Source organism: Choristoneura fumiferana, chromosome 3 (assembly GCF_025370935.1).
Source record: "Choristoneura fumiferana chromosome 3, NRCan_CFum_1, whole genome shotgun sequence".
Lineage (NCBI taxonomy): Eukaryota > Metazoa > Arthropoda > Insecta > Lepidoptera > Tortricidae > Choristoneura > Choristoneura fumiferana.
This window is the reverse complement of record NC_133474.1, coordinates 13442733-13470320: the sequence shown is the minus strand read 5'-3', so window position 1 is coordinate 13470320 and position 27588 is coordinate 13442733. Positions and strand designations below refer to the sequence as shown.

General features: G+C 37.1%; 1 protein-coding gene across 12 annotated transcripts in view; it reads right to left on the bottom strand.

Moving 5' to 3' along the window:
* Window positions 1-27588, bottom strand: part of CadN (neural cadherin) — a 409301-nt gene that overhangs the window by 22851 nt on the left and 358862 nt on the right. For 8 of the 12 annotated variants that reach the window (XM_074085732.1, XM_074085734.1, XM_074085729.1 and 5 more), the window contains 2 exons: window positions 6850-6965; window positions 1371-1535 (listed from right to left, as the gene is read on the bottom strand). In XM_074085732.1, coding sequence (XP_073941833.1) covers window positions 1371-1535; window positions 6850-6965 — 281 coding nt within the window. The remainder of the gene's footprint in view (window positions 1-1370; window positions 1536-6849; window positions 6966-27588) is intronic. The other 4 variants (XM_074085735.1, XM_074085731.1, XM_074085738.1 and 1 more) reach the window with 1 other exon arrangement.

The following is a 27588-nucleotide window of genomic DNA, read 5'->3' as shown; positions in this document are numbered from 1 at the left end:
GACGATGACTGTGAAGTTATATTATACATGTTTTTTTTTTACTTGTAGACAAAACAGTCTGCCCGAAAAGTTAATTACCAGAAAGTCAATGAATTTAACGGAAATTATACAAAAAACATGGTGTTTAAAAGAGTGTTTGAAGCATAAGATAATTAAAAAAAAAAACATTTTACAGGTCAATCTAAACTCAATATGGAGCAAATTGATGTAATATTTTATTGGTTACAAAGGGTGAAAATAAGATTGCTAAACTGAAATAAAAACATAAAAATATTTTTGGTTTATTTAAGAAGTAAGTAGTGATATTATCACTATTCCCATAAAACTTGAAAAAGTGTTTGCAATTATCGCGTTCGATTGGAATTAATGTTTTTTGCAGATACCGAAGCAACGCCGCTCGCGCCGCAATTTCACACCCGCAGATTTAACGGATGCTGTGGGTAATACATCACACTGATATAAAACGATTTATGCCCGTGTGCGGTTACGTGGTTTTATTTGACTCCGTTTTTATCGACAAATATAAGTTATTATTTCCCCCCACCAGCAGAAATCAATCTATAATATTTTTAAGCGTTTCCAAACTTTGTCGAAAACGAAGATATTGTTTCGACGCAAACTTTTCCTTTACAGATTTCGTGTAAATAATAATTGAAAAGTACAAATTTATACCCTCCTGGGTAATCTGCCTCGATCGCCAAAGTTTGCGCTTAAACTTTGAAAAAAAAAAGTGTACGAAGTCTGTCGGTGATTTAAAATAAACACTTCGAAAAGGATCCCAGCGGAGGAAAAAGAAAAAAAAACCGGCGATTGTTTAAAGAACATTATCATAGCGGACGGGTGTTACACGACCCGTCGAACTTCAATCATTCCACCCTTCGGATTCTGGAATTCTCGTTGTACGGTAAAAATGTTTTAGGGAAAGCTTGAAAAAATCAGCATGCCCTCGTTTCAGAATCAATTGAAATTGGCATTCCCAATCAACTTAAATCAACATATTATAAGACTATTAAAAATCCCAACCTAAAATATTTATTTTCCAAACGAAAGGATAGTGTAAATCCCAAAATCATCTACATGAAAACACATTATACGTCATACGAGTGGAACATAATTCCGAACATAAACAGAATTCAACTGAAAACAAAATAAAACGACAAACTCTAGCAGGAATAAGGCTACAAAAAAAAACGCGTCTACAGTGCCACAAAAGAAACGTCCATGCCATGCAAAGTCCAACAAATACAAAAACACATCAACGGAGTACGCCCGGAGACGAGAGACACTTGCATCACTCAAATTCTTATTTGAAGTCTGAAGCTGCGACAGCTTTTTGACTTCAATAAAGAGCTGAAGGTTTAGTCTCGGACCTGCAACACTCGTTTAGGCAGATTGCGGTCATCTTCCTCGGTGATCTGGGTCCGGTACGTGGGCCGCTCGAACACGGGCGGATTGTCATTCACGTCCTTCACGTGAATCACCACCGTCGTGTAGTTCTCCTTCAAGTTGTCCGAGGCAGCTAACTTCAGCTCGTACTGCCATCGATCAATACAATGCGTTATACTAAATAATAATCCCGTAAGTAGGAGACTGACATACCTATAGCTTTAAAAAACTACAATTAATCCAAGAGTCGATCCAACATTGAAAAACATGACAGAAAGACTTATGTATATTTAATAGCGTAATTTAAGTGTACTTATATAGACATAGCTTGAAATATTTTAAGGTATTTCAAACTTAGTACAAGTTTACTTTTAGTCTGGTGACCCTGATTAAAATCTTAAGGTAAAGAGGTAATTAGTTCACCACCGGTAAAATAAAGTAATTTAAAATTATACGACCACGACCCATAAGTAATCAACTTCAATAAAGTCCACAAAATTATGCTTGATCAAAGAAAAGCCAACCTTGTTTGGAAATGAAAAAAAAAATCAAAGCTACCGCGTTTCAGTTCTACGGTTTGTAACATTTTACTTTGTGGAGCTTATAAACAAAGCTTTGTTTAAAATGATACCACGAGCAAAGTAATGTAATAGAACAATATTTTTAACACTATGCAAACACATATTTGTTGCCGATGAAGTTATTGGTGTCATCTGTCAGCCTACGTCGATGAGCAATATCCACAGTTAGGAAGAAAAAGTTTGCTTTTAAAAGTCATTGCACCCGTTCGATACAAGCCCGGTTGCTAAAATTTTAACACGGAACTGGCTTTAGTCATCTCAATTAATCAAATGACCAGCTGAGGGCAATTGGGTATCGAGGTCGTGGCCAGGATTATAGAGCTGACGACTCGGTTACAGAAGAGCCATTAATACCGATATAGTAGTGGCAAAGGCCCAAGTGAACGGCGTATGTGTTACGTTTGCAAAACCGTTTAATGGCCGCAGAGTAAAGTGTCGGTTTACTTGTCTCGCCCCGTAAGCGCAGCCTGGCTGTAGAAGGTAGATTATGCCTACTTTATGAAGTTTGCATATCATGTATGGAATTACATTATTTAATAAATGTAGATATTTGCGGGCACAGTACTTAAGTGTTCGCCGTCGTCGCTCAGCAAATTGTGAAGTATGGAAATATTTAAATAACGGATATTTCATTCTTAATTCTTTTTAAGAATTCGCAAGGAAGAGGATGATTTTGCGAAAGTATTCCAAAAATGAAGTACTATTTTGTGCTGTTGCGTTAAAATCCAATCGATTAGATCCTCAGAAACTCCGATAATGGTGTATGAAGTGTACATTTTACTGTTACATTTTTTTTAGAATAATTATATGGATCCTCAAGGGCCCTCATTAATTAATTTCACATCAATGACATCGGTATACAACTATGTATGTTAAATTTAAATCAATCATAATTTGTATCAATATTGCGCAGTTATAATCACTTCCATTAATCAATGCGATTACAACAATGATAACCTCGTTATAACATTTTACAAAATAATTACTTTTAAACCTATGTCATTTGCACACAATATTGTGAAAACAACAGAGTTAGAGTCGCTAATTTAGAAAGTAAACAGAGCAGTGTACAACTGATTTTACAATTTAATGGCTTAATCTATTTTGAAAAGTGTAAGTTTACTATTGTTCCATATAATCAAAATAATATTTTAATTCTACATCGTAACGCCCAGCTAACCAAATTTGTTCAAAATATTTATGATGGTTACCAATTTTAAATGTTTATAAAGAAAAATGTTTAACCCTTTCGGAAATAAGCACACTCGACAGCTACAGGGTAAACCATTTAACTTCCATTAAAGCTTCGTGAGAATTTGCTGTTTCATAGATATACAGCATTCGGTAACAACTAAGGCTCGCTTAAATGGGTATTAAAGTTTAAATTATTTATCTCTTGAAAAGTTCAATGAAACTTTATGTAACAAAGAGCGCTCCCTGATACCAGCAGCAACGCTTTGAAAGTGAAACTCGCCAGCGCCAGCGGACAAAGAAAGTAAAACATTATGTCTTACCGCTTAACGTACTGTGTATTTTAGCGGGAAATTATTTCGAAAGAGGACTTTAATTTCCTGAACCCGCCTCATCCCACTTCAATTTGAATACGAGGTCTTACTAATTGGGATTACATTATATTAGGTACAGATATATAATATTCTGTCGGTTATATAGAGTTACCGTTACTTAAAGGGATTCCCTCGAGTCAGTAATTCTATCATGTCGAGAATTTTTGCCTTATGTACCCAGCCGTCAGACATGTAATTACTTGGTTATTCAATTCGGTAAGTTATCAGATGATAACTTCCTTCATCTTCCACCTGTTTGCTTACAAGGATGGTTAAAGTTAAATTACGTTCGTCCCTTGTCACAGATATTTACGTCTTACTTATTGTCCTGTGGCGTGACGTAATGATTACGTTTACAAGCAAGTTTATTGAAGTTTGTTGTTAATAAATATTACGTTTATCTAGACACGCGGTGGCGTGTCAAGTCAAGTTCAAGCTAACAGAGCTAGCGAGCAGCACCGTGTGTAATTTTACCCGAACCATGCGAAGCCACTTTTGACCCCTCATAACTTAAAAACTATTTCACAAAAACATTTCAATTTTGGCTCATTTGTTGAGACTTCTGAGATACGGTTTACTAATGTTTCGGCGAATAACGTATGACAACCTGTTTCATTTCGCAACTTTTCATTTCCCAACTGTTTAATATTTTTGAAACTGTAAATATTTCAGGATTTTTATAAAACTAACCTAACCTAACCTAAAGGGTTCTACACGATGGCCCTGAAATAAATTCAGAAATATTTACAGTTTTAGAGTTTGCGAAATTAAAAGTTGCGAAATGAAACAGGTTGCCAAACTTTATGTTGCGAAAAGGCAGTACTCGCTGAGATACAAATGTGCTCAAAATTTCATAAACATATGTACCTCAAACGGTTATTTAGATATTAAAATTCAAAAATCGTCATTTTTATTACTGACTCATCTATAAGTAGATCTAAACTAACCCAGCTCCAGATGACCTAGGAAGTTCAAATTTGGCATCCAGGTAGCAGGTGGCAGTTGGAACTAGTTAATTTTTATCTTTTTATTATAAATTTTAAATTAACTTATTTCTGTACAAAAAGTAATGATATCCCATCAAAATATAAATGTGAAACTAGAGCCAAGTTCAATATTATGATGTATGCCTGAAATCTATCCCAAAAGAAGTGAGATCTAAATGGGTGCCAAGTTCAATGGTCAGTCCTGAAATTTATTTATAAAACTTAAAATATCATTTCCTCATATAACTTAGGATAATATACTGAAGTTAGTTAGTTTCAGTTCTATTTTTATTATTTATGTTAATTATTGTATATATTACGTGTTATTTATTTAAAAAAATACCCGTAATATAAAATTAAAACAAATAAATTAAGCCTAAGGTCGGACTTGTCTAGTTTTCATATACGAATTATATTATAGCCTTCGCAAGTTATAAAGCTGTAAGTTCTTATTTTATTCTTCCGAAAATTTGGCTTGCTGGTAGAAACTATAGCCATCGAATAATTTGTATATGAGATTTAGCCCAGTCAGACCTTAGGATTCAATATATTATCCTAAAGTATAAGAAGAAATGATATTTTAAGTTGTTATAAATTATTTTATATTGTTATAAACAAATTTCAGGACTGACCATTGAACTTGGTACCTATTTAGATCTTACTTCTTTTGTCGTTAAAGTCAACAATCAAGGCATAACCATAATATTCACTTGGCTCTCGTTTCATGTTTATGTTTTGATTGGATCGTTATTTCTCAATCAATTACGTACATTATCGTCATTCTTTAGCTTTGACAAGACGGCGTTGATTCAATGTATTTAGTTAAAAGCCGTAGGGCGTGGGCGGGGTTTATTACAGTAGCAAGGCGAGGTACGAGCACGACTGGCCTCAGTGAGCGCCCCAGGCTTCGCACGTTTTGTCGACGCTTAGCTAGTGCGACCGCCTTCCACAGCTTCCATTAGTGTTCCTGTCTCCACATCACAATAATGTCGGACGGAAATGCTGCAAAACCTATTTCATACTCGAATAAAACAGGATTCGAAATAAGTACATAAATTTCCCCGTATATTCCCCAGCTGACTCTATCGCCCTCACTTCCCCTTGGAGAGCTATCTGTCATTGTTTAAACGTTAACTTATTTTAAAAGCTAAATATTGCAATGCTTCGTACTTATTATAGTTTTTTTTTTCACGTTTTGTGTTGAGATTCCAAAAATATTGAAAAAAAAACGACCGAATTGAATTTTTATACTGTAGGTATTATCAACGACCGTATCTAATAATGAAATTATCACGGTAATATTGGTGGTTATCAATTCCAGTACTTTTTGGAGTTATTACCCAGACAAAACGAGATTATAATTATAAGCTGTATATGTATACGGCTTTACTTTATAATTGCCTTTCCATTGAACCAGTAAACGAATAGGTACTTAATGGAAAATTGTTTTCATTAACTATAATTATTTTTCTCTCAAACGAAATAAAGATTAATTATGAGCGGATTATTTTATGTAGTATTATATGTATTATGGATTATTAATAGTAAAAGTCGAAGTCGGGTAGTCATTGCACTGCCCGTGCTTTTATCTACAGGTAAGTAATTCTGATAAGGCTCAGGGCGGTTGTGCGTAATGAGTTCAGATAAATATTCTATTGGATCAGTTATCTATGGCGGTTGTAAACAGTTGATATTTATATAAGGGGCTGTTTCACCATCCATTGACTAGCGTTAACCGACGGTTAAATGTGAGGCCGTCTCCGTCTATTCGAACAAAACAAATAGAGACGGCATCACACCTAACCGTCAGTTAACACTAATCAATGGATGGTGAAACAACCCCTAAGTCTTTAAGCGATTTGTAATAATAATCAGCGGCGTTAAACTTAATAATCCAGATACAATAGTACCGCTAGAAGTAGACTTCGCTTTTGATTTTCGCTATTTGATTATCGCACCGGCTTTGCGCAGGTGTAGGCACTAAAAATGAAAAAATACCAAATCATCACTACAAACATTTTATTCACTATTTTTTATGCGAAGATTTTTGAACCCACCTTTGTGTACAATTTTCTTTTTAATATTTCTTACATACCTTGTTCTGACAATAAGGAAAATATTTCATCAAACTGGCCCAACTGTTCTAGAATTTAGTGCTTAACAACTCATTTAGACACAATTTTTTATTTATATGGATACATAGATATCGTCTCAGCGGGATTCGATACCGTAACACGGATGACTTGTCACGCAAATAAGAATTCTAAACTAGACTTGTATTTGAAGGTTGACGTGAGATTATATGCATCGCAAATAGCGGAGATAACTTACCCGTTTCCTAGTTTCGTAGTCGAGCGCGCCAGCCACATATATGGCCCCGGTCATGTTCTTGACGGCGAATGCGCCGCCTATGTTCCCGCTCGTGATCTCGTATCGAATACGCGACGCTGCAACAAAATAAACACGTTCGCACGTCAAAGGAACTGTAAATATTAAACGCTAAACATGTTTTAAAGTTTGCTTACAAGAAATGGTAGCGGAGCTCTCAAACGACGAGCTGTATTAGTATGTATGTATGTATCTAAACTCTTTATTGTACAAAATAAGTAAACAAACACAGATGACAAACAGTGAAATATATGTACAAAGGCGAACTTATCCCTTTAAGGGATCTCTACCAGTCAACCTTTGAGTGGATGAGAGAAGCATTCAGTCAGTAGTTTGCAAATATGTTAAGTTTTGAAACGTTAAAATAGTATTCAATCAAGTATGTTATTATTACATACTCGTACATGTTAATGAATACACATATAATATATGTGCCTATAGAAATCGTAAGAAAAGAAATTGTAATGCTACAAACAAATACCTACTTAATACTACTTAGTAAACGTGAATGCCGACCACAATTTTAAACATTAAATTGTGGTCGGCATTCACGTTTACTTTTTCAGAAATTGTTCAAAAATGTATTCAAAAACCGCTAAATCTAATATTGCCTACCTAAACTTAAAATTATTATTACATAATAAAAATGCTTGCACTGCAATGACAGAATTCTGTACTTAATTTAATTGAAAATCATTTATTATGAGTAATAAATTCCATTGAAGGCAAGTACAGCAGTTATTGGGCTTATCAAATCGTACAAAGCAGCGAGCCAGAAAAGCGAGATAGCTTTTCAAGAAAAAGGTAGAAAAGTACATAATATGTACTTTATAAATTGAGTTATTAAATCAATTCTTTGTGTTTTGTTATATAAATAAAACTTCATTGCGCTGATAACGACAGCTTTATATTCCATACTTATCCACCTTCTTTTCCCAAGAAAAGCAATGGAGTAAGCACTTAAATAAATTGAGAAGGGCCCAAAAAAGTAAATTTAAAAAACTTAATAGATTTACGACAGAGCCGCTTGGGGTTATCGCCAGAAAATTGAAGCCATTAAATATTTGAGTCAGTGTTTGTTCGCATAATGCAGCCACATTAAGGCGTTGAAAATATTCAAAATACATGCCTCCGCTCCACTCCAACGTGTATACCACCTCAATTAATTTTCAATTGTGTACTCTTGAAGTGAGTTTAAACTTTCGTGTGTGACTTTCGAGTGGTCGGCGCGGTGAGCAGCCGAGCCGCACGTTTTCCGTTTATCTTGCTTAAATAGTAATTGGATTTCCATTACTGGCAATGTTCAGGGTCCGTAGATAAGAGTTCTGCAAGTTGGAAGGGACTGGACCCGGCCATGATTGTCAGAAGATTGCTTTCATTTCGGGCTTGGCCGTAATCTGGGAAAGTATTTTGTACGGGCTAGTTAGGCAAGGAGCACGCAGGAGGCAGACTGGCGCGTTTTATCATTACGGCCGCACGGTCGCCGTCACGACATAATGACGCCTAAGAGCAAGGCACTGTTACGATCTGACCTTACAGATCAGAATTATATAACGCAGAGATTTCCGACAAAGTTACGCACAAGAACAAGCGCCTTAATACAATTATTCTTTACAGTCGCAAAAGCGCGCCAAAAAGAAAGTTTATTTCACTAGGTATAGGAGCAGCAAAAATAATGATTTTGGTAAAATAGGATCATTTCTTGTTCAAGTTTTTGGAAATCTGTCATGGTGAAAATTGCCAAATTAAGTTTTTATCTTGGCTCTCATTCAGACGTGAAACGATCAAGTGAGGCAATTTTAGATGTCGCGTGTCGGATCAAAGTGTCATAATGTTTTCACATGTGATATTCTCTAATATCACAAACAAATACAATATTATACGGGCCAAAGTCATTCACTAAAATGTGTGATTGCGTTCTGAGCTGCTTATGAATTCATAAAGTTGTAGTTTCCACTAACAACATCATCGCAATCATATTTATTTCATCCATACACGACTCTACAAAAGCTCCATTGTAGGTAAGTAATAAAGTTGTTAATAAATAATTAACTGTGAGTACATAGCTACACATTACATTCTGCGTTGCCGCGCTGTATGAGCACATGTGTATAGCATAACATCGTTTGTATACGACGGGGGATAATGAACGCATAACGTATTCTCCGACTAATTGGCCTATAAAGGAGAGAGCCATTTGGTTCCGCTTACGAACCTATTTTCGGCAAAAAACAACTCAGGTGCTCGAATGGCCAGTGTAAAATGTTTTTTTTGCCTTAAATCCTAATTATAAGACAATTATACCGATTATTATTATTATTGTACCGTTTTAGTCAAACTTAAAACCTAAAATTGCTAAAAGTGGCTCCGAAGCGGTCACGTTTCGTGTGCTCTACCTACCTCATTTGGGAATACAGGCGTGATCTTTGTGTATAAGACAATTATTTATATATTTACAAACGGTTATCAAATTTAAATCTGCTTTATGATTCGCTATTTGTACCTATATGTAAGTAGATACCGTAGAACTCTAATTGAATTTATGTATTCTTTTCGTTGATCCGGTGGCTTATGTATGTTTTTATTCATACGGAACCAGTGAATGTGTTTAGGTAAAAAAAAAAACAGACACTGGGAAAACATATTGACAACTTATTTGCGTCATGGTGTTTTGCTTCAACAGAACATTGATGTGCTACAAATTTATAGCGTCCTAATTCTAAGGCTATTGTTGTTGGCCTCCCAGTGAAAAGCAGGGGCAATAAGATGGAAGTAAATCTCGCATCGAGTGCTGACCGTGAATCCTGGCAGCTTAATGACCGCTCTAATGGCCAACTATGAAAAGCCTTTTTGTCATACCCCTGTCGACTCATGTAGCGTATTAAATCTTGTGTATTACTCGCGACCGCTATTAATATTCGTAGGTACGAAAAGGCAAGCAAATTAATAATCAGTGTCATACAATCCCGCTTATATGTATTCGTAAATATTTCATCAGAAATTTGACAAATTGAAAAAAAAATTCAGGAAGTGGAATCACCGACGAAAATTAATACACGTATGTGCTTCTTTTATGACAAAGTAAATGCCTACACAACATATAATTTTGGTTTGGTTAGTAAGTAAGTAAGCTGTATAAAAAGAAAGTTGGAGTAAGTAAGTTAAGTACATTAATTTGGTATTTGGACTTGATGATAGTGGTAATATTATTGTGACCTATGTACGAGCATAAATGAGACGTATGATATTAAAACAGAAAAATTAAAACATGTGAGTGGTCGCTTCGAATTCATGAAAAATATAAGTATGGCAGATATAATTTGAACAGTTCACTATGATATTTTTCATACTATGAGTACAATCTTTAGTTTTGTCTATATACTCACGAAATCTGACGAAATCTCACGACTTGGTGCATTTAATCCAAACAATTATTAGCTAATTCAATAATGTATTAGTTTGTCAATTGCGTTTTCGAAAATACAAACTGAGAAATGCATGCACAGAAAAACCAGAAAAAGAGACCAGCGCTGGGAATCGACCCCAGGTTCTCAGCAATCCGTGCGTGCGTTGCGTTCTATAACCCCTACACCACCGTTGGACGCGGGATACCCGTAAAAGTAACAAATTTGGAACTAAAAATGAACTAAAAGAATTTCCTTGCTCACCCTCGACCATAAGACAGCAAAGCTTATGCAAAATATGCGTGTTCATGCAGTTCCCCCACCTCCACACTGTAAGAACACACACAAATCACACAAACCCATCTATTACCACCACCACCACACTACACTGACGCGTTTCGAACTCAACCAGAGCTCATCTTCAGAGTGACACAACCGTACACCATGCTACCAGTTGTAGACTAACGAACCACAACCACCGTTTTAACTTGTCACTGTAACTCCCCAAGTACCCACATATGTTTTATGAAACAAAACAAAACTACCCACAAATTTTTATTAATTTTTTTTTAACCGTCCTTCAAAACTACCTTGATTTTTATTTATTTACTGTCAAGGCATGTTTTATTAACTACCATTGCTGAAATTAGATCGAAGCCGTAGCAAGGGAGATGAAACTAAATTTACCTGCTCAATAATAATAGACCCCATACTGTTGTATCTAATTATCTCCATGAATTCTAAAACATCGAGACGAAACCCCTTGCCACAATAATGTAACACTTCATAGTCCGATAAAGAATGATTTAGTTCTAACAAATGTTTGGCAAAATTCGACTTATCAGGATGCTCATTCCTATACGCTGAGACATGCTCTTTAAATGCTCTGAAGTTGAGCTCTGGTTGAGTTCGAAGCGCTTCAGTGTAGTGTGGTGGTGGTGATAGATGGGTTTGTGTGATTTGTGTGTGTTCTTACAGTGTGGAGGTGGAGAAACTGCATGAACACGCATATTTTGCATAAGCTTGGCTATCTTAAGGTCGCGGGTGAGCAAGGAAATTCTTTTAGTTCATTGATATGGACCTCCGCAAAGTAACGCCTGATTCAATAAATTAACAAATTTGGAGTTGAAATAAAAAATACAAAAAGACTCCAAAAACCAATCATAATTTGATTGCTTAGTAGCGACATCTCTTGTCTGGGCGAGCGGTTAGTTCCAAAAGAATGTGACGTCTCTCGATGAGAGCGGAACATAGATGTCGCTAGTGCTGCTGCATAAGTAGCGTAGTAGAAATAAGCAACCTGAGATATGTATGCATAGGAAAAATTCGTGTCTAGGTTCCTGTCCAGCGGTGGTGTAGGGGTTATAAGCACGCAGCACGGATTGCTGAGGACCTGGGTTCGATTCCCAGCGCAGGTCTCTTTTTCTGGTTTGTCTGTGCATCCATGTCTCAGTTTATATTTTCGATATTGTTTCACGGGATACCCGTAAAAGTAACAAATTTGGAGTTGAAATAAAAAATACAAAAGACTCCAAAAAACCAATCATAATCGTGTTTTTGTTTCTTTTATTTTGTACAATATAGAGTTTACATACAAAAATACATACATATATTTATAGTAAAACAGTTATCAGCGTTTAACCAAAGTGGTAAATATATCTAAATTGACCGGAAACGGAAACTTTTAATTGTCAACGAACGAAGAGAATGAATGGAGGTCGTAAATTTCACCCCAGGCATTTCAAAATATACGATTTTTCTTTCATTGAATCGAATACCTATTCAATAAAGCAGGGCCCGCCGGTGGACCACGCGGTAAATCACTGACTAGTGCCATTTACTTCGAGTGCCTCTTCTTATACTAGCTTTCCTACTTGGTATAACAAACAACCAATCGAATGGATAAAGGTTAACCCAATGCTTTGATGAATACAAAAAATGCGTTTATCTTTTATTCGTCACGACGCACTGAATATTTATATGAAGAAATACTAAAACGTACAGATATTCTCTTTCTTGCAATAGGTGGGTGGAAGCTCGATGATATAGCAATAAATAAAACCGCTGTGTATTTCAGCACGGGAGATTTAGGTAACGCGGTTTATAAAGGATAACGAATCCTTTCAGAACCCCAGAGTTATTGCATTTTGATGCTAAGCGCGCTTACCGACAGAATATTGCTATTTTGAATCAATTTTGAATCAACAGGCATACATAAAACAAGAAGTATCTACATGAATGCTAAAGGTCTGTTAAGATTAATTTAAATTACCTGTTCACTAGCTGACCAAAGAACCTAGTGCAAAAAAGGAAATTAGGAGACAAATTCTTCATAAATAAATTAAATACCTCCTCATTTCACTGAATTTATTAGCAGAAGTGAGCAAAAACGCAATGCGGCGGACTTTATTATGAAGCCAGATAAGCACAGACATAAAAAAGTAAAATGTTGGGATTTCCTGGGACGTTTTCACGGACAAGCTCAACATCAAGGGAGTCGTTTGGAGGGCGGAAATTACAGGGAGATGGTCGCTGCGAGGTGAGCTTTACTCGAAGTGAGCCTTCGGTCAAATGTCACCGGCAATGAGCCACGTGACCTCGCCTCCCCAGACTTCTCATTTGTCTATGGAGAATAGAAGAACTGCGGCGCATGATCACCTAAACTGACTCCCCTCGCCCACACACGCCCGCACACGCACGTCCGATAGCGATCGTTCACTCCGACAAAGATAAAGTATTCTCGTCACTCGACTCGTTATAACTCTCACAGTTCTACTCCAGGAAATATTTAAAGCTCATGCTTAGGCGACAAACTTCCAACCGTTTGAATTATTTACGCCATTAATGAAAATCCAGCCCAAATTATGTATATCAATTTGATTAGAATACAAAGTAAACTTTGGCATTGGGTTGTGACGAGAGGTGAAAGGATAAAATATGAATGTTTTTTCATTTCTTGAAGGACTCCACTTGTTCTGTTGTTACGAGTTACTTCCCGACTTTCTGTTGCCTCAGGGTAAAATTCAAAAAGTTTTCTTGTAATCTTTATATAAGCAGCTGTAGGTACCTACTGACATAGGGATCTAGAAGAGCATGTAGATTTTCCGACTCATCGCACAACTTCTCTGGGAACTTGCAAAAACTAAGTAAACAGAAACTTTTTCACTTTCTCAAAATGATACTGAATATCCAATATAGGGGTTAAGTACGATCCGAGCTTAATAATAATAAAAGTTCTCCATGTGGCGGAAGACGAATACACGAGGGAAACTAAGTTGTCGGAGCTTCAATACATCACTCCGCACATATTACCGTTAATAATAATACGTCTGTGGAATGTCTTGCGAAGAAACTGGTGCTAGTTACTTTATGCTAGCAGCGTCACGTTAGTGCTCGCCGTGCGAAGCCTCACAGTGTGATGAAAAGCGCAGCACAATGTTGACTAGTTTTCATAAGCACGACATTTCCTCAAAACGAGCCCGTCAACTGGGTCTAGCATAAAAAGTTGCAGCATACGAGTCGCTCGCATTTCATTAGGCGAGAAATGAATGCGAAAAATAAGCGGCGAGACTTTTTTATGTAGTATAAAAAGGGACTCGTAGACGTAAAGCGTCTAATATAGGTTGGATGAGCGCGCAGTGAATACTCTCGTTATAAATTGGGAGACGGATAGAGCTGGCTCTAAATCTGGAAGGCGCAGAGGGTCATCTATCACCATTTATCCCAGTCCAAACAGACAATAAAAGATTGTCTCGAGCTCATTACGGAAGTATCGGAGCGACGAAGACGCGAGCAGCGCGGGCGAGCAGCGGCCGCCACCACGGTTAGTTAACTTGCGATTATTCGGGCCGGCCGAGCCCCCCGGATGCCACGGTGCCCTCCGCCGGTTCACATCTACGATTTGATCAAAATTTATTGTTGGCGGTCGCGAACAAAACAGCTGCCAACTCCTGCAAACTCATCATGCGGCTAAGCCACTTTCATGTTTTGGATTAATTTTAAATGAGGAAATAGGAGGAAATATAACACTTTAACAAGGCCTAAATATACTTCGCCTTATGAAGTTATAATTTTAGATTAGTTTCACTTACGATCTATGCCGGAAAAAAATACCTTTAATAGGTTAATTCGTAGTTGAACCCAAAGTGTAAAAACGGACCTAAAAATAAACATATGTAACAAATTTATTTTATACGCTAAAGGTAAAATTTAATTAGATTGATACATCACGCATTGGTAAAGTTAGTAAGGAGTCTGACATTTCTTTATTCTTGCAAAACATTGAAGTGACTCAGCGTAGACAAGTACTGACAGGTTGACTTGAGTAATTCCCATCACGTATGTATCACTGTGTAGGTAAGTACACAATTTCTTGGAAACCTGCCAAGCGCCGGCGAAAAGCGCGCAGCGCTTGTTCGAACGTGTTACATAAATAATAGTCGCGACTTGTGAATCAAAGCCATCATTGGGACTAACTCAATTATGCATGGCTTGATTTCTTGCAAATCGACTCCGACTTGTCATAAGCAAGACAATAATTGATGAATGCTAAATACTTTCAACTCAAAATACGTGGAGCAATGAAAAATGTCACGTAATTCTAAGAAATTATCACGGTCGAGTTCGTTTACTGACTTTACAGGAAGAAACAGGCAATTTATCTTGGTAATCTCCGGAGGCTCTATATCGAGCCAACAAATTTAGCCGGGGATAGGAACATCACTCAAATCTTGTTAAAATTCGGAAGACAGGATTAGCGGGTCCCGTGTAAACAAGGGCCATGTTATCGGGCGATCAGATGGCGCACTGCCGGCGTCTCTCCATACATTATGCATGAGTAGTACTTACTACCAGCGTCTTGCTACAAAAGGCACTAAGTAAAGGTAAAATTTCTTTCCAACCAACTTGATATTAAAAAGGAATAAAATTGTCTAACCCTGCTTCGAGCCGATGCAAAAAAAGGGAAAAATTTAAATACTAGCAAGATCTTCGTTGTTTTTCAGCGCTCGTAGCCGAGCGCCAGCCAAGGGCCAAGGAAAAGTAGAAAACTAGAGCCCGATTCTGTTAATAGAAAAAGAAAACTATTAAGTTCACTTAAAGTTCTTCTTGTGAACATTTCAGGTGCTATAATAATGACAGAAGTATATAGCATACCGAGCAAATAGTAAAAACATTTTTAATTCAATTTTGTAACTAATAAGTAGGATAAGGTAATTTATAGAGGTATATAATAGTATTAACTAAACCAACAGTTTAGGTGCGTTAGTTTAGGTTATTTAGGTACAAACAAGAATCAGCCAGCAAAAATATTACGTTACTACACTAAAAGGCGCACGTAATGTTGTTAATCCTTGGATTTTCATGTTAATCTGTGCAGCTTCTAGGCGGGAGCTAATCGTCCTCTAAATGCCTCCGAGTCGAGTCGGACTCGGGCAGTCTTGTAATTTACTCTCCCGCAACGTATGCTCACCTCGAGGGTTACGTGCTCTTATTTACATTTAAAAAATGTTTAGCCCGGTGATTAGTGCTCAGAGCAGACCGCTCTTAAATACTGATTCCTTAGCCAATAAATAGTCATCTCTTAAAGTACTTATCTACTATTTGATGTGAAGTATACATTTATCTTGCTGTATCGTAAATTGCATGTTTTTTTACTTTCATCAGTTTAAATATAACGATAAATAAAGCTAACTTGTCTACTAAGTCACACTACTCTTAATTTGCACTATTTTTTTTGGTGAATGTCATAACTAAACTGTAAATACACTAAGGTAAGGAAAATGTTAAAATTAACGGAAATAATAACAGGCGTTTTCTACAGCCTATTCAAAACTGATTCATTGAACTGATATTTGTTTTTTGTTATAAGAGATATTTTATCTTAAGGTACCTATCTTAACTAGAGGCCATATTATAGGTAGGTCCCGCATGCAGTACCGCAGCGGTATAACTTCAACCAACGCAAGCAACGCCAGACATATGATTTTGCTGTTGCAATACGAATAGTAGGTACAAATGGTTTTATTGGTCCTTTATGCAGACTAGGATATTGTAAAGACTATTCCTACAAATAAATCAAGTACAAAAATGTAAAAACCACTGGTGCCCGGTAAGTAGGTCCTAAATCACGAGAGGTCGTGCATAGGGGCCTATTTAAATTCAAGCGAGATGTGTGAAGGAAGGCTCGGGTGATTTATGTAGCCGTCGGGGTCTGGTCCTTTGTAAAAGTTTAAATATGAGAGAGCCGGGCCGGTGCTCGAGAGCGGCTGCGGGCCGCCGCTTGCTCGAACCGGTTATCACGCTTCTTGCACTAATGCAAAATACGCAGGCAAACAAGGTAAATTCTGAAAAAAATATCTCACGATTGCTGTACCGTTTTCTATCAAGGATAAGCCAATAAGAAAATTTTCGTATGTGTTCAGTTTTATTACCCCTCCCCTCCCTGCCGTTGCGATTAATCGATGAATAACGGCGAAGGTAACAAATAATATAGCGAGGGTTACGCTGAATGGGAAACAATTGGCGTTGGGTCGACAGGCACGGGCTCCGCGGCGGAGTAAACAATTGGCCTCGGAGTGTAAGTCGGGCATTCGAGCGCGCGGAGCGGCCCGGCGGCCGGGCGCGGGCGGACGTGCGCGGGCGGACGCGTCCCCGCTGTGAATTATTCACGGCAGTGGAAGTGTTGAGGCGTGTGCGCAAACACCGTTATATTCGTTTAATATTTATATTATTACCGCACTTGAATAAGCAGTTCTAATAAAAACAAACATTCCTTTGCAAATCTCCACTCGCCGGTTGTCGTACTCCGTAACGCACTCCTTTGATTACAATATGAAGAATTTATTCTGGAATATATTCCAGAAACAAATGTGCCAAATGTTTCCGCACAGACAAATACTATCATTATTTTGCAAAACAATGGGTGTCGCCGGTAAATGTTGGTAACGTCTTGTTTATTCCTAAGCGTTTCATTATTTTACTCCTGCGCGGTTCTAACGTATTATTAAATTTACCAAAGGGCTTATGACATTCTATCAGTAGTAGGACACAAATCCCGGCGGTGATAAATGTCTCGGTAATTGAGTCATGCAAATTTCAGGTAGAAACTCCCAAAGTTGAATCATGTCAGCCGAGTATAAGCTTCCGGGCTCGAATAAATCGTGTTATATAGTTATTGGATTACACCAGAAAATTTCAGGAATTTGGAAATTCTGAAAATGATCAGCATCTTGCATGTGTTAGTAATGTGAAGGCCACAAGGTGGTACGTTAGAGATAAAACCAATAAAAAATAAGAAAAGTCAAAAGCATAATTGTCTGAATTATGAACAATTTTGAGAGTCAATGAATCCTAAACTGCATGAGAGAAGAATTTCGATTTACGTATCGTTGAATTTATGAATGCTCAAATGGCCGCAAAGAGTTAATATTTTCTATGAAACGATAATAACAATCACGAATAAAAGTCGGGGTCGGATTAAAGTATCGTTCAATCTCCAGAGTATTCGAGTAGTTGGGCGAAGTGCACTTATAAATCAGTGCTTGACGGTAGTTACTGATGGAAGTCGGACAGCTCAGTTAATACGACGTCGTTTGTGCTAGTAACTGATGGTTTTGCTTTGTATCATGAGGCACAATACAAACAAAATTACTCTTGATTGCAAGAACCGTTCATTACTAAATTTCTACTTCGGGTTATTACACGCCGTTTGACGTGGTTCACAAGCCGTCCTTTCAAGTTCTGGCCAGCAAGCTCACAACTTCGTCTCGAAGAGGCGCTTGCTCTGAGTTCTGACCAGTATTTTCCAATTAATATTAGTTTGAAAACATCGTCGGTCACTTCGAATAACGAGCAAGTCAATAACAATGTTTTGCATTGTACGTTAATTCGCATTTACCATAGCGTGGCTTAACGTGGTACCAGTTTTTGTACCATTAGTATCATTCGCCACAGCTTCTGCAATAAATAGCCGGCAACCAACCAACTCCATGCACGGCAATGAATTACTCAGAGTAAAATTACATTAACTGCGTTCCTTCAAATGTACCTCCCATTCCGGGATCCGTTTTGAGCATGAATGTGACTGAGAAAATTTTACTTTAAAAAAATAATGTCTTTTAAAACGATATATAGTGCACTAACGCAATGCAACATCTGCCTAAAACAAATATTTCGTGACACAACAGTATAAATTGACTATTACCTGGATAACGTGGGATATCCAGTAAAATAACTGTATAACTCTCTCTCTGTGTACCTCTTGTTCTGAGAGGAGGCCTGTGCCCAGCAGTGGGACGTATATAGGCTGGGATGATGAACTGTATAACTTGGGCCAGCGGAAAATATTGTTTTTATCACGCGGCCAGCGTAGTATGAGTGGAACTTACGAAATATCTTTTCAGTGGTGCTAGTCCAATTTATGCCGTTATAAATTTGTTCTCGTGAAACAATGTGGAACGCGGCTTGGCGTGCGATACGGCTGCGGCTGCAGATACGCGTGAGGCTATCACTCGGAAGCGCGAATAATCGTTTCGGGTCCGCCTCTGATTATCTCGATGATCGATGCCAACATCCCGATCCGATTTATTGTAAATTTTTGACACGAATGATTCCGTTAATCTCTGGTTTGGCCTGCTGCGATAAAACTATAATACATTATTAAACATGATAGTAAAAAGTTAAACGCGCGTTATGTAGAGTCGAGTTCATACACTTGTGAGCAAAAATGTGATCAAAAATATCTGAACATGCTTCTACGCCTTTAACAATAGAGTCGTGCTCAGATAATTTTGATCAAATTTTTGCTCACAAGTTTATGAACTCGACTGTAACAAGTCAATCGTGCCGTTGAAAAAGTTATTTAATACATATTTTTTATTCACATTCGTCACCGGTAAGAATTTTCGCAAAATAAGCACTATCTAGTTTTTAGTTACAATCGACTTGGTATTATTTACGTTATTTCGAGGCAGAAAAATGGAAGTTTCTCAATTACTTGTTCGAATAATATGCAAGAAAAGTTTGAATAAATTGACTGCTAGGAAAGAAACAACAAGCCGCACATCAAAGATACGAAAATCAAACGAACGACAAATAAAGGAAACTTTAGAAACAAATCTAATATAACGATAAAGAAACAGCGGTGAATTTGTAAGAAGCCCGGGCAAAGGTTTTTTTTTTGAAACAATGTGACTCGCTAACCAAGCCTCTTGTAGCGGAGAGCTTGATTGCGCTGCTCTAACAAACCGACAACTTTTCTTCAACGTAATATTATTTACCTACTCATCACATCTTAGAGCGACGTTTTGGTTGTTTACTATTCTTGGAACTTGGCAGAAGATTAACTTGGTCTTGCAGTTGTCTGACTAAATAAGTCCGTGGGATATCTAGACCTAATTAGCAGTACTAAAACATTATTTGGTTTTGCTTTAAACGTGGAGTTTTAAAAGTCGGGTTAACTCTAGGAGGACAACAAAAGATTATTTAAGTCCTTTGGGTTATTATTACGATTAAAGTTAACAGAATACTGCGCCGTGTGCTGGCTCTATCCTTTAAGCAGTTAGATTGTATATATACCTAGTTACTCTGTCAGAACTGTAAATAAAATTAATGTCGGTCTTTAGGTTGTTAACGTCAGTTAGCGTTTGGGGCGACCACGGCTAAGTGCGCTGTTAGGTGGAACAGGCCACATGCTCACTGCTCGCTCTCCACCAACACAGTCTACTGTCCCGTTAGCTACAAACTTATTAATTTCAGGAGTGTTTTATACGAGTAAGTACTTCAGCTAACTGCATTGCTGCACCCCCGAGTGTAATCGTTAAATAACATGAGCCGAAGCACTCGCAAACGTTTGTCGGGTGTTAATGACAGCGCGTTTTTGTACAAGCATAAAACATTAACGTGTTTACTGCGAAAGTTATGCTGAGAAATAACACTGTTTTGAAGCGGTCGCTCCGTGCGATATGGCTGTTTTGTTAAATGTTTCAATGCTCAAAAGTTTGTAGAGTTATTCAAACGGTTAGCTCCTTTATGCAAATATCAGAGCAAATCAACTGTTGAACATAGCAAGGATCCCGTGTTTTATGATATTGTACTGATATTTTGTTGTTTGTGGTTTTGTTTGGATATAAGCAAGGTTTTAAGCGTTCCGACCCTCAAAAGGAAAAAATGGAACCTATAAGATCACTCGTTTGTCTGTCCGTCCGTCTGCCATAGCTAATTTTCTGCGAAACGTTTAATTTAACCTACTAAGTTGAAATTCGGTAGGTACATACCGTAGGTATATATTTATGTTGCAAACAATATAAATCCAATTAATTCATAATTGAAGGTTTAATAATATTTCTAATAATACGTTTATTGTTCAACCTATTTAATGACCCAAAGATGAGGCTTTTTGCAGTATTAAAAAATATGACTTTTTTATGATTATTATGATAATATTATTTACAAGGAATTTTAATTTTTACAAGGAGTTCTAAGTTCGAAATTACAATGATGAGTATGTCATGTGTATCGTACCTACTGGACACTTTTTCGTTCCTAATTCAAAACCTCTCTACTTACCGGAAACTATTGATCATTGACATTCTTAACTTTCTGGTGACTTTTTAAAGATATACCTAATGTTGACTGTACGTATAATTTTCGAGAAAAGGTTTTAAATGTGATCACTACACTAGTTTCTTAAATACTCTGGACTATATTTTAAACTACTTGATATTGTTTGTTTTGTAACTAAGTTGTGGTTTAAATTATGTTCTCGCTGCTGAGGTGAAAAGTTGTTAGTGTCATACGAGACCAGTTTTTTTCCATCTCGTGTGTTTGAATCCCTCGCTGATCTCAGGATTCTAATCTAGAATCACTCGCTTCGCTCGTGATTCAATTAAAGAATCCTTCGCTTACTCGGGATTCAAAATCAACACTCGCAGCAATAAACGACTTTGCTCTCTCGTTGCACAAATAACTATTATTACTCATAAACGATGGATGATACCGGTATACAACTTTTTCCCAAATTTTTGACACTTATTATTGGTGTTGCTAATATTAAAAAAACGTACAAATACTTAGAAATTACCAGTTGTTTTCGGTAAAAGTGATGGTGGTTTTCGGAACAACTTAAATCAAATGAAAATTGATAAATATGACTGCTTGTATTTTTTTGCTTTCGTTTTAGATATAGTCAACATTAATTTATATAAGTAAGTAATTTATAAAATAAGTATTTACAGCTAACATTCCGGTTTTTCAGAATATGTATTTTTTACAGTAGTGAGTAGCAGACAAAGTATCATCCGAACTGACCACGCAGCGTGATGTTTATTACGGAAATTAAAAATTTTAGAAAAACATCCTACAATATTCTAAAAAACATTATTGGACAATAATAATAGTAACAATATAAACATGTTATGTTCATAAAATACCGTCTGTCCTACTATTCCCATTGCCGTTAGTAGCTTCTCCCTATAATTTACCTACTGTAAATAATTTCTGAACACAATTTCATGCATTGAAATAATGACCCTTTACTTTATGCACTAGAGCATAAAAAGTAATTTTATATCGCCCAGATCCAGCATAAAACGAACTTAAAAAGCATGAGAACTGAAAATTTTATTTTTAATACAAGCTTTTTTGCTGACTGTACTCTTTATCGACTTTACTTGTCACCGAAACCACATTTGCATACCAAATTTCAAGTCGATGCCATTATACGTTGAAGAGTTCCGTCCTGCGGGGACGATATTGGCCGGACTACGAGGATATCACTGCCAGATTATTATATTGTCACGCAATTAACATAAGTATGCCAAATTTGAAGTCAATCCGACTACTGGATGTTGGTCGAATTTAACTTACAAGATTTGACTACAGACAGACAACGGGACAGGTGAAACTATGTAAATAAAAGCTTGTAAAAATTATAGGGGGCTAAGATAAAAAAAAGTTTAATAACTTAACCTGGCCAATTTAGAAAAGTTGAACAAACCTCCGACGTTGCCATTTCAAAGTTCAATATCTCAAATACTTCTGAACCGATTTTAATATGACATAGCTAAGAACCACCGCAAGGAAATTCACTTTCACATAAAAAATCACGAAGCTACGATGCCACAGACTGACATTAGAGACAAACTCATAACACCCCTTTTTTGCACCGCGGGTTAAAAACAAAAAACGATATATCTAAACTTTTTATAGATATTCTGATATCGAGTGATCAAACTGATCAAATAAGCTATTGTCACAAAAACAAATAATAATAACATTGTAAACTGAAACAAACTTCCTGTTTCGTAATATTTTCCTGGTTCATTGATTCGAATGGAACGCAAGCCGTACTGGCTGTTTTTTACGTTTAGGCGCATCAAATCCGTGCCCAAAATGAGTGAAACAGGCGTGAAATATCCGGGCTGAGCCGACTATTGTACTGCGGCGCACAAAGCGCCCACGCATTTCTATAAGTAAGCTAACAAAACCACAGCCATACACAAATACCTACATTTTCTAGTTACATTATAATAGGTATATTTACAAGATTTAAGGCTCTATGATTAGGTCATTTTATTCCCAAACCAAACCTACACATGTATTTTGCTATCAATTGTTACCAGGACAACTTCCTGACAGCAAAAAATTCAGCGGAAATCAAAGTCAAAGCTTTAGATAAAGGTTTCTTAAATATACCAATATTTCCAGGTAAAACGAACGAAGCTCTTGTGTTCGCTAACTGCAAAGGTACGTAAGTTCTTTCTTATATATACACATCGTTTTTTAATCAGACAAACTACCTTCGAAACAAATTTAACGTACGATGTTATCGTTGTTCATATTAATTTACATTACTTACAGCGAAGACGGTAGCAGCCTCGGGGCTCCACACTTATTGAGTAGATTCGCTAGATTGCGCGATGTTCGCTTTTAATTAGTTTCTGCGCAAGTATCCTCGCTACCAACAGTCTCAAAGAAATTGCCAAGCACCGGAACCAGTTCGCACCAGTATTGGGCTTCGCAACGAAATGACTTCCAACAAAGAAAATGCAAAGTGCTTTCTATTTCATTTCATTCGTATTTCACGAGTTCTCGAGGCGCCCTGATTATTTTATACACAATTGCATTTCATTTCAGTATGTGGGTCTGAAAAATACATTGTCTTTTACTTTTGTGCAACCCTGGTGTAGTAAATGTTTGGATTGATTAGATGTTTAAGTAGGTACTTATTATTAAGTTCAATAGTTAAATGTACTGGATATGTTCAGACTACCTAATATATACGAGTACATAGGAACCATATAAAACCATCTATCATAATCCCTAACTCCTACAATCCAGTTGAACAATGGCTTTTATTATCATTATATGTTGCTGTTTACCCCACTGCCTATATTTATTGTAGACGTGTATTATATGTACGATATGATATAATAATTGTATGTGTAGATGTATTTTTGTTGAGTTTTAATTTTTGATCTACTGTTGATGCACCACCTGCTGTGAAATAGTCCTTCCTTCGTTCTGTAAAAAAAAACCCACGAAGAGATTGCTCTTAAGCGATAAGGCCGCCTATTGCTTACCTTGTAATTTTCTCTCTGTGTACCTGTTTTCTTATCTTTTACTATTGCTGGTGTACATACGATAAAGAGTCATTATTGTATTGTATTGGATTGTCATACGAGTATACTTATTTGACATGACGAATCATTTGGGGCAAATAGACGTTAAAGTATAAAAATAATAAATAGAGTAAAAAGTAGGTACCTATCTTAAAACAATGACAAGTTTTACTTTCTTACGACCAATTCAAATCATTCCAAAAGCTGATACAATCAAGCTGTCGCCATTACATTGGTCCCAAGAAAGCATGTAAAACTGTAGGTACTTACAGAATTCAACTGCTACTAACCTACTACCTAACATGGTAAAGAAAATTATGAAAAGAAAAAAGAAACGAATCGAAACGACCCATTCACAACACAATATACCAAGACGATCATTCAAAACTGGATGCGGTGCAGAAGATGATATTGCATTTAGATGTCAGGCATCTACGTAAACAAAGTAGCTATAGGTACCATAAGCTATATCGGTAGGTGAGCCAGCTAAGCTTGCAAAATACATATTTGATTTCGTTGTTGAAGCACCTCCAGTGTGGAAATCGCTTTCAATATAGGTAATACTCGTATAACGGGTTTGGAAGTGCGCAAACCTCCGAACTTCACATAAACCACCGCCAAGCTGATTTATGGTGCACTTAGACCAGTCCTACGTTTTTGCTTGAGTGTTTTAAAATCACACAAAATCATGAATTATTATTATGAATATGAATTTAGAAGCTTTTAGTTTTCCAAGAATAGCTAAACTTGTTTTTAACATTACAATATAAAAAGTATAACGATTTGATCAAAAATATATTCTGTTCAGTTTGATATTATTCAAAGCATTTACTTATGATTGTTTTTTTTGAGTATTTTTGTACTTTTTATTTCAACTCCAAATTTGTTACTTATACGCAAATTTGTTGCTTTTGTCCAGCGGTGGTGTAGGGGTTATAGCACGCAGCAGGGATTGCTGAGGACCTGGGTTCGATTCCCAGCGCTGGTCTCTTTTTCTGGTTTTTCTGTGCTCAGTGCTACATGTCTCAGTTTGTATTTTCGATAAAGCAATTACTATCGGGTATCCGGTGTACGCGTAGACTGGGCTAGCTGGTAAATAAATATCTAATAAGATATTCAACCCTCCGCACGAGAGGTATGTGAACAAGAAAAGCCTTTTTCGCAAATAGGTAGTATAATAATATAGTCTGAAGGAAATTTATCAAAGCGAGAGGACTTTGCTATGTCCAGTAATAAAGTACTCAGGCTTATAACGAATGCAGGATGTGCGGGACCGATTTCACGTTCAATTGGAATACTGAGACTGGGTTAGCGTCGAGTCGTGGCAAAGAAACGAAAGTGGACAATGTAGCGAGGGCAGTGTTGGATCGGGATGCAAATTAATACGCGCCTCTGGATCGGGCAAATGAATATGCATGAGTGGTCCGTCCGGGTCCGGAATAATATCCGAGCGGCCTCGCCATTCGGGCCGGCTCCGGTGGCCCGCCGCGATCGCCGCCGCGCGACACTACGCACGTTCTTTGGAAAGCGAACGAACATTTTAGTCCACATTGGAAGAAAGCAACGTTTAGCAACATTATTTTTTATTTTCGAGTTGAATTCTACAAATTAGTATTACCGCTAAACGAAATTATAGTACACACGATACTGTATTACCCATATTTAACAATACTTAAACAAACCTGGCAAATGATACTATTTTCAGGCTTCCAGAATTCCAGCTTGTAGCATTATGAAACGATTTTTGACTGAAAATGACAACAAAAGTCTTATTCCCAGAGTTTAAGCTTGTGTTCTGTGGTGTAAATAATATTAAGCCATAAATTTTAACGTCGATATTTTTATAAAATTTTACGAGATATGAATAAAAATGAGTTCTTTTTAATCCGCCCCTGTTATCACCGTAACAAATGCTTACTTTTTAAAATGTATAAAACATTAATGGAACACAAAGAGGATGCTTTCATTTTGATAAAAATGCCAACGTTACGATAAAAGCCGTTCTGAGAAATAATAACGATTTAACGATTGGTGGGTAATGTTTTTCATCTAGCTAGACAATGATTCCTCTGAAGTACCTATATAGTCAGGATCAATACCTAGATCATTTTTAAAATAATTTCGTCAAAGAAATACTGGCCAAATACCTACATACTCGTAATTTAATTGCATTCTTTGACATGTTCCTGTGACGCAATACATCGAACTAATTCGGAATGAGATATTTAAATGTCCCATCTCCATAGCATTAAATCCCTGCTGTGAGACCACAGGACTTCATCATCTGTTCTAGTACCTTCTCAACATACACAGAAACTTATTAATACTAAATTAATGTAATGTTAATTCTCGTATAAATATCCGAGTAACAGAAGGTCGAGGTATTCGCGAGTTAATTGGGGCCACGAGCAACGTCTTAGGACATTCGGTTGAGTGCTGAGGCGGCACAAGTCACGAGATGGAGGGTGCGAGTGGCAGCGGCGCCGTCAGCGAATATGCCACGCTCTGATATAACTGGCGTAACAAGCGAGCTAGCGCCATGTTACGCCATGCTACGACTAATATGCCACGCCACGGCTAATCGCCTCTTATTTTATTTTAGGGGTCCTTACGAATACCCTGCGATCTACAGGCATCTGTAATTTACCCCTCGCATTTAATTATTAATTCAGTGGTTTTAAAACTTCATTCAAAAAAATAATTGGCACAGCGGCCAGTGCCTTGAAGTTTGGTATATCCTGGTACGGTATATTCGTCGCCAAAGAGTCTCATTCTTAATCTGGCGAGGGCATCGCATTCACGTATGATTTGTTCCATTTTTGCAGGTGGTAGGACCTTGTGCAAGGTCCGCCCGGATTGCTACCACCATCTTGCTCGCTAATCCTGCCGTGAAGCAGCAGTGCTTGCACTGTTGTGTTTCGGCATGGAGAGTAAGACAGCCGGTGAAATTACTGGCACTAGAGGTATCCCATCTTAGGCCTCTAGGTTTGCAACGCATCTGCAATACCTCTGGTGTTGCAGATGTTTATGGGCGGTGGTGATCTCTTACCATCAGCAGACCCACTTTCTTGTTTGCCATCCAGTCGAATAAAAAAAAATATTTCAACCTTTTTACGACATATACATTGCAGTGCTGCAGTGAAGTCCCTTTTTTACTAATTATGTCCAGCGAATGTTAGGCTCAAGCTTGTGTTCACGTTTACAATTAAACGCTTTGAGTGTCTAAGATCTGCCAATAATTTCCACTCTTGTCGGTGCTCGGTTTTGGTGTGGTCATTTCGGTTCGGATTCAATATTCTAATTAGCTAACTTTACCTTGCTATCTCATCTGCTTTTTATTCCATGTGAAGCCTGGGATCCGGACCAGTCTTACTTAGTTGTGCCTGTCAAGCTAATCGTTTTACGCTACGACAACCCATGTTATAAGCGGCAATTATAAATACGCACGAGGAAAAAAGCTCGGATATAGGACTTCCTCTTCTTCTTTAAGATTATTTAATTATACTTGGTAGAGTAAAACTCAAATATAATTTTCAAATGTGTGAAACATTTTTTATATATTTCAAGTAAATATATGGCAAGAATGCGTAAACTGATCTGGGTCTTTAAGAAGCTTAGATATGTTGCGTCAAAAACCTTGTTAACACAAGTTTACGTTT